At 36.5% G+C, this 8,834-nt stretch overlaps 1 protein-coding gene across 1 annotated transcript; it reads right to left on the bottom strand.

Annotated features, from left to right (window-relative positions):
- Positions 1–2,084: 2,084 nt before the first annotated feature.
- LOC149148058 (uncharacterized) lies at positions 2,085–3,839 on the bottom strand. Its single transcript, XM_089441028.1, has 2 exons — positions 3,685–3,839; positions 2,085–2,756 (listed from the first exon to the last, which is right to left on the bottom strand). The coding sequence occupies exons 1-2, from the start codon at positions 3,693–3,695 to the stop codon at positions 2,207–2,209; spliced, it is 561 nt and encodes a 186-aa protein (XP_089297154.1). The 5' UTR covers positions 3,696–3,839; the 3' UTR covers positions 2,085–2,206.
- Between the last annotated feature and the right edge of the window lie 4,995 nt (positions 3,840–8,834).

The raw sequence follows: 8,834 nt of genomic DNA, 5'->3' as shown, positions 1-8,834 counted from the left end.
GGGCTTGTTTTGTTGAAGATGGTTATAGTTTGGACAATTGGCTTATTTTTTAGGTGGTTTAAAATATATGCTTTCCCCCGTGACAGATTTAAATCGCCTACAAAGTACTTCGTTTAAACTGTGGGTATCTAGCTAATGTATTTTGATATTCTAATATTCTGAGGTAATACAAATATTAAAACCAAAAAAGAGTAACATTTAAATATTATTTTCAAGTTCATCAAAGGCTATTAATATATAGTCTAATGAACTTGGACGATATTACAAAAATAATACATTTCAAAGTTCGATCAAAAATGTTTATAAACGAAATTATTAGGAGATTAAAAGGTTTTATCAAGTTAAAAAAAGGGGTTATAAAAGAGGTATATTCTTTGATATTAAGATAAAAGGTGTTTACAAATTCAAAAATATTACAATGTGATGCATTATGGGAATAACCAAAGTCTTAGAAACATGGTTCCATATTGCATGCTATACAGGAGTGATTAAAGGCGGATAAAGAGAGCATTATGCTACTTTACGATAAAAATTAAAAAAGTTTGTATCATTAGTTACATCAAAGAGGTATATTCTTTGATATTAAGATAAAAGGTGTTTACAAATTCAAAAATATTACAATGTGATGCATTATGGGAATAACCAAAGTCTTAGAAACATGGTTCCATATTGCATGCTATACAGGAGTGATTAAAGGCGCATAAAGAGAGCATTAAGCTACTTTACGACAAAAATTAAAAAAGTTTGTATCATTAGTTACATCATTGCTAAATGAAACATTGGCAAATTTTAAGAAATATTATAATATATCTCGCTTGGTGGCAACAAACCAAAAAAAACTCGATATCCAACGGAGAGCAATCATATTCAGGTATCTGAAGCTAGTAGTGTGAAGAAACCACCCCATCACCGTTATCGAGATATCCTAAGCTCAAAAGCATTAGAGACAGACCCAATCACTCTACTTCAGCTTTTCTTAAGATAAAAGTGGGATTGATGATTAGAGATTTATCTGCGATACCTATCATTGCATAACCAGAAAACTTGAAAACCTAACGCAGCTAAAAACAAAGGTTTCTCTAGTTTGGAAATCATTGCAGGTAATACCAAAATCAATTAGTAACACAATCAACAAGATTGTGAAATAAAAAAGCATCCCTGGTATTACCCTCAAGTTCAGCTTTTCGTAAATGAAAATTCAAACTAATCACTAGCACTTCTATTCTAGGAAATGTAAACAATTTTCATTGGTTTCCAAATATCTAAACCATCAACCTTGAGAAAGACAACCCCAGGTCATGTCTTTAAAGTTTAGAGATATAGGATTCAACAACAGGTCATATGACTTTTTATTCATTTTCATTATTGCAATGCTGCCTTTATAATGATATAGCTAACCAGCATTCACAATCCTCGTTATGATCCAGACCAAACATGTCACTTATGCGTTTCAAGGAATTAAAGTTTAAACAACATGACACATACTAATAAGGATCACAGTATCCACACCTCTTTCTATTAATATTGACCAAATTACTGAAAGTAAGTACAAGGATGACAGTGGCGAGCTCTTTTCATTGTTTTTTTTTCCAATCATCAAGACCAAATATTGAAATATATAACCTATGGGCTGGAAGAGAATAAAACAGGAGACATATAATAAGGAATTACAATGTTTATCTTCTTTCATTTAGATTGAACTACGTAATGGAAAGAAATGCAATAAGAATTACAGTGTCAAGATTTCGTCATCTTTCTTACCATTTCTTCATCTTTGCCACTTCTTCACTACAAAAATAATCTTCTTTGCCACTAAATAACCTATGAGAGAAGATTGACTTGTTCATGCTATTCCTTTTCCCATCCCAACTTGAAAAGACAGTTCTATACCAAAACAAAGGATCTCCCTCTTGTAGTGCCTTAATGTTCTAGAAGAAACCCTTTAGTTTAATCTTGTCCTTGGGGGAGAACTTCTTGAAGTTGGGTTTTGATATTCGGATGAATACTAGGACAATAGCTCCTTCCCTTTTCAAAATGAATCCAAATATGTTACTTGAAAGAAATAAAGTACAAGATATATAATCTGGAGTAAAGCAACCATTCTGTTCAAAGTAAATATATAGTAAAACATATACAAACTTCACAGTAAATGCAGTTTTCCCTTCTTTGTGGGTGTCTTTTTCAATTTGGTGGAAGGCACAGAAATTTAATGGAAGAAGGCATACAAAACTATGTAAATGTAGATAACTAGAGCCGTTGGAACTAACATGAAAAGAGGTACAACAGCCCTTATAGACCAAATGCTTCCACAGGAAAGGGTGCCAAGCTTGATTTGAATGACGTCCATTAATGCCAACATCAGAAAAATGCACCCAAAAACCGAACCACAAGCAGATAAAAGCATTCCAATTCTCAGAAAGTGTTTATTGATGGATGCCTTGAAGACATCATGTAGTGTCTTGCTGTTTATCAAGACTATAGCCTGCTTCAAGCCCTGAGCAACTAAGCTGGAGAAGAGAAAAGAGCTGAATGATACTACCTGAAATGTTAGAAGATTTCTCGCAATGTCTTCTCCAGCGATGCAAGCATTGTCGTCAACTAATGTTGCCGAACCGGGAGCGGTGATGGTCAAACCAACAAATACGGCTAATGTGAACAAGGAATTTACATTGATGAGGCCATCAAGAGCAGAAACATGAATGTTGGTAGAGCCTTCGCTCAATGCACTACCGGGGTCATCTGGAAATTCTTCAGATCTACAAGAATAAAGAAATTAATAAACAAAGAGAAAAACAGCGTTTATGATCAATCGATGCAGCATAATCAATTTCCCACCGCAGATGTTATGCATCATCCTGAAAAGGAATTTCGTTGAGAGTCACATTAAACACTTGGACACCTTCTAGCTCTACAAAGTAACAACACTCCTCTTACCCAGCAAACAAGGTATTCCCTGGGGCGTTAAGCCATCCACCCAGGTTCCATTTTTGATGTGGTCTGCCCCACAAAAAATGACATGAGTTTCAAATGGATGAGACAAGGTTCAAGGCTCAAGCTAGGGTAATTTTGATGGAAAAACTACCACAAGCCTGGCAGCTAGCCAACAAGGCATTGGCATTCAATAGAGTGTTAAGCTATCCACCCACTCGGTTTCCATTCTTGATGTGTTGTGCCCCTCACAAATGGCATGAGTTTCAACTGAATAAGGTAAGGTGCAAGCCAGGGTAACCTCAGACCTGGCAACTAAGCAGGCAGACGGAAGTCTGCTCTAAGTAGTGCAGCCCCCTTTAGAGCATGTTTATGCGACAGTTACACTAAAAGGACTTAAAAAAAAGGTCTGCAGAAATGCACACAACATTTTTTGGTAACTTTGCAGCCCAACAAAGCATTCCCCACCCACTCAACCATGCTTAAAACCCAATTCATGTATTTAAATCCATAATGATATATTGGCCGCATAAATAACAAAAATTCAATGCAATATCTTATGTTCTTGGCTTCCTCAGAAAATACACTCATCTGGATCTCCAATAATTCCACAGGGAGCGGTACTTTACATTTAAAAACAGGCTCTTCAGCATATAAAAACACGATCTAGGTTACTTGTCATACCAGATATTAGGATTCCGAGGCGCTGTAATAAACAATTGGAAATTATCCAGTGAGGGCTTTCAGACTTCGTACCTGGTATCCATAACGTAGGGTTCCAAATTGCTCTCAGAGTCCCTTGATCAAGCACCTCGCAGTCCAAAGTTACAGGGAACATATTTCATAAAAATAGAAAAACCCTTCGCGAAGTAAACCAGTTTCTTCACTTTTTAAAGTGCGTGGTCCAATTTTGACTTTTTGGCCAAAATTCGACGAAATTTTATTGAATGAGAAATTTAATTTGTTTAGTTTGGTATAATTCATTTTTTTTTTCCGTGGGCTAAGATGGAACCATTCATTTTAAAAATGAGTTAAAGCCTCTACATACATACGAAGGTCTTAACCCGCCTTGAAGGGAAACCGGGTCTGTTGGCTTTCTGAAGTTTTTAATTGCCATTCAAAAACAAAATTTACTTCGTCTACTTATCCATGCTATATAAACTAACCATTCAAAGAAACTGTCACTGTTTGTTGGCAGCATTATGAGATATAACAAAAAGAAACAAGCTCTTCAGCTTCCTAACTAGGGAGATAATAAACATATCTTGAGAAATCATTCTTCCATTGCACTCGGCTGGTCCTTTTCCTCTTTTGCTTCCAGAGAGAGCTTCTTAAGCTGCTGCTGAATCTCAACAAACTTGCCATCCTGCATCATAAGGGTTACCTGAAGGTTATTCATCTCTTTCTTCAAGTTTGGAATGCCTTGGGCTAGTTCTACCATCTCCATAGCCACCTGTTCCATGGCTTTAGCTAACAGTCGCTTCATTACCCAATACACGTGGAGAGCCTGTTTATACAAAGACATACGTCCTCTGGTATTTCCCGGGTCTGGCAGCAAATACTCCCAGTCTTCCATTTCAGATTTCGACTGCTCCTGGGTCACCTCCTCCTCCAAATGTTGTATTATCCTTACTGTATGCCCTCTCTGCATACTGAACCTAGTGCTTCATCGTCCTCCTTCCGCGTTTGCTCCCTGCCTGTTGGGGATGATTCCGTTCCTGATTGCCCGCTTGACGGCGCCCTCCTCTTCCTCTGCGCCCTCTACCTCGTACTGCACCTCCTACATTGTCTTCCCCTACCCTGCTTCCCTGTCCCATTGCTCTTGAAGGAAATCCCTTCCTTTTATCCTCTTCTCTGCCTCTGGTATCCTTATCTCTGATGTCAACCTTTGTCGATCGTATATCCTCCTCAGTTCTCCCTTTCCCTCTTCCACTTCTCCTGGCTTTCAATTGACTATCCCTTTCCAAGTCATACATTTCCTCCATGTTAACCTGAGTCTGCTCCTTTCCTTCCCAGTGTTCCGACTTAATTCCTTCAGTTCGTGAAGGTCCTCCTCCCCTGCTCTCGAAAGTTTCAGTCTTCCTCCTTCCACCCTTACTGCTCTTACTCTGAATTTTCCTTAAACCGGGAAGATGACCCCTCTGTTGCTTGCTCTCTGTGTTAACTTCTGTTTTGATTGCCACCTTCTCGTTCTTATCTCCACTCACCTCGAGGGCATTAAATTCATACCTTCCCTTATGCCTCCACCCGTACCGACTTTCTCTTACCTGCCGCCCTCTCTTATGCTGCTGCACCGTCTTTCTCTGTCTCCTGCACTCGCCATAATAACCCACTCCTCCTCGGCTTACCCTTATGCGAGCTGGTCCTTATGCCATCATCGTTCCGCCGTCACCTCCACCACCTTTGGCTTTCAAATTTTCCTTCCTTCTGTTATTTGTAATGATGCCCAGTCTACCTAACATCCTGTCCACTTGCTGTGATCTCTTAATGCAAGGTGGCTTATAATTTCCACCCCTTGTCCTTTTATTGCATGCCCGTCTCGTCGCCTTTGTCAACCGATCGGGGGGTATAATTCAATTATTAAAAGAGTGGGAAGATGTTTATTTATTTATATGTGAGAAAATACCACGAATCTATATAATTTGATAAAGATTTTTATCACTAAAATAAAAATGTTTACTAATTAGATTATTTAAAAGTTTGTTTCGTTTTTCATTATTATTTTATTTTTAAAATATTTTAAATGTAATGTTGAAAAAATAAATAAATAAATTTCACGATAAGAAATTTTAACTTCCATGAGATTAAAGATAATCTACAGAATAGACTATCTCGTAATTTAATTTTTGCATTCAACCCTTTTCTTATGCAATGTGACAATGAGCACTCCCAACTTCTCAAGAGTCCTTTTAGTGAATAAATTATCCCAAGAGCTAGATGTCAGGATAGTTACATAAGTGTCCTTATTATCTTTGAACGTCTCACACTCTAAAATGAAATGCTTTTTGTTTCCACTTTTCCAGAAGTACAAAAAATACTCACTCTTTTTTTCCATGAGTTATTGGCCCTATGTACAATTTTTTAGGATGATTATGAATGAGATTAAACTCCTCAATATAATACTTCATCTTTCTCCCTAGGTCTTTATCCCAAGTACACTTGTGGAATTATCCATAACAAAAGCCTTTATCTCTTTACTATTTGTGGTGAACCATATTCAAGTAGATATCCTATTTACTAGACCATTTGCTATATTTTTGTATCCAAGTCTTCTTTCTTTTGCACAATATGTCATCGAAGACAACCTTAGGCCATTTGCCCTCTTCCATTTGCTCAATATTTTTTAAATATCTTATGAGTCGAACCATAATGATTGCTTCAATAGGAGGAACCCCCACTTCACTTAGCAAGTTATCTTAAGAAATTGAACTTTTAATTTTGAATTTGTTTGTAATTAAGTGTTTTTAAATTTTGTCAATTTGCTTCCACTATAAGTCAAATGTATTGTTGGCCCAGAGTTCATAACCATAGAGAACCATCAGAATCAGTAAAAGCTCAAAAAGAGTTTGGGTGGTCTTCCAATCACATACATTTGCCTCTCTACACTTATTTTGAAAAGCATAAAATTCTTTCCAACTTCCCAAAGTTCTTTTCTTTTTGCAACCTTTTCAACTTAGATTTTTGTTGAAGTCAATTCCTAGGTATTTCTAATCTGCAACTTCTTCAAGACTGTTTTCTTCAAAGGAAAACTTATGCTAGCTATGTTTTCTTTTGTTAGAGAAAACCGCCACTTTTTCCTTGCTAATATTGACTTCCATCCCCACCCTTCTACAAAAATTCTCAAGGGAAAGTAAGTGCTCTTGCAAGCTAAGAGCATATTTGACAATCAAAATAAGGTCATCTACATACAAAAAAATCCTTATAACAAACTCGCTCAAATGGACACCATCACCGCCTTATAAGTTTAACCACTCTTCAAGTTTGTCAATATATAAACCAAAAATAGTAGGGGATAATGGGCACCCTTACTTGACCCCAATATCACTCCTAAAACTTTTGGAGATGCCAGTTGAAGTTCTAATTTTGATTTTTACCTCCTCATATAGCATATGAACAACTACTTTAAGATACATACAAACCCCAAGTTCCTTCATTTTGTGCCAAAGCTTATCCCTAGGGACCGTGTCAAAATCTTTTTTGAAATCAACAAAGCAACAAAATACTTCCTCCTTTTTCTCCCAAACTTTTTCAATGATGCACCTTAAAGTTATAATGTGATCAACCATGGAATGTTTAGGTCTAAAACCTACTTGCCATTTAACACATTTATCTCTATCTTTTTGCCCACTTGCTAATTTTATTTTCTAGCATACTTCCAAATAACTTCGCAAACAAAGGGTTTATCATTATGGTCCTAAAATTGGAGGGATTATTAATGCCACCATTCTTGTAAAGAGGTATTGCTAGACTAGTTGTCCAATCTATGGGGAACAACTACAAAATGATGTTGAAATTTTCCATAGTGTGAGGTGCAATAATTTTCAAACCCAATTTTAGGTACTCTTGTTGAAGTTCTACTATGTCTTTTGTTTTTCCAACACCCAACTTCTTAATACCCATCTCGACCTCTTGCATGGTGAAAATCTTAGTAGTAGTGTTGACCAAGGGGGGAGGGTCAACCTTGGGATCATGCTCATAAAGCCACCTTGGATAATCAAACAATTGAGAAGTTGTAATGTTATTTTCAATTTGCTTCTTCTTGGTTGGAGGTCCTTCCAAAATAACTTGGGTTATAATTCCCAAGGAAGATTAGTTCTTCCCTCCTTGAGACCGTGAAATCAACTTTTTTCTTTCTTAAAATTTGCTTGTAAACTTTGAGGTTTATGTTATTCTTGTTTGACTCATTCAAAGTTCTCATTGCCCTTTTGCATTCCTCATCAACCAAGCATTTAAATGGAAATTAATTTGTTTCAAAATTCCTATTTTTTCTCTTTTGCACTCAGCAAGGGTACTTTAAGTTAAATGTGTTAGCTCATGACTATGGAGGCCATGGAACATAATTTTCTCCTTCTCAAAAGGCCTCTCTAATGTTATTTTGAAGGTACTATGGTTTTTTTGAGTCAAAAGAATTCTGCCCTTTGAGAGAGTTTGTTGAATACACTAAGTTTTCATCTCAAGCTGCTTCTTTCCAGTCCAAGAGAAAATTAAGTAAATTGGTTTGTGATCATATATTTAAATTCCCAAAATTGTTCACCAATCAACATTTCCTCAATTTTCTCACACAAACTATGCGAGCAAACTATATAATCTACTACACTTGTGACCTTGTAGGTAGTAAAGGTGAAAATACCAAACTTCCCCCGTCTAGCCAAACCATTGCAAATGACTAAATCAAATTCCCTACAATCAGTAAGCAATTGCCTCCCAAAGAGATTGAAGCCTTTGTTGTCTTCTAAAATTCTTGCCCACTGATGATTACTCTCTTTTATAAGCCAAATAGGATTGCAATCTTCTTTACAACAAAAAATGCTAGATCGTTCACTTCAAGTCCTAGCATTGAAATCACCCACTAAAAGGATTTCACCTAGCTAAGAATATGTTGTAATATTTGTTTTTGAGGTTGCAAAGGGGTCTTTGTGGTCAACATCTCTACTTTTGTAAGTTTTTGAAACTTGCGGAGCAAAATAGCATGCTACAATTATAATGAGATTTCCATTTTCTAATATTTTAAACCAAATGAATTATTTATTTGAGTTTTCTTTTTCTAGTTGAATGAAACAACATTTTTTTCCCTCACTAAGACCATGATATCCCTATGTACTTTTCCATTCCATGTTCCACGCTACCATCTTCAAATACCCTTCAAACAAAGGTGTATTGCACCCTTCTTGCTCATGTGTTTCTAT

The sequence above is a fragment of the Pinus tabuliformis genome, chromosome 9 (assembly GCF_031772625.1).
Source record: "Pinus tabuliformis cultivar Carrire ecotype Pingquan chromosome 9, CPIR1, whole genome shotgun sequence".
NCBI classification, from domain to species: domain Eukaryota; kingdom Viridiplantae; phylum Streptophyta; class Pinopsida; order Pinales; family Pinaceae; genus Pinus; species Pinus tabuliformis.
This window is presented reverse-complemented; position numbering and strand designations above follow the sequence as displayed.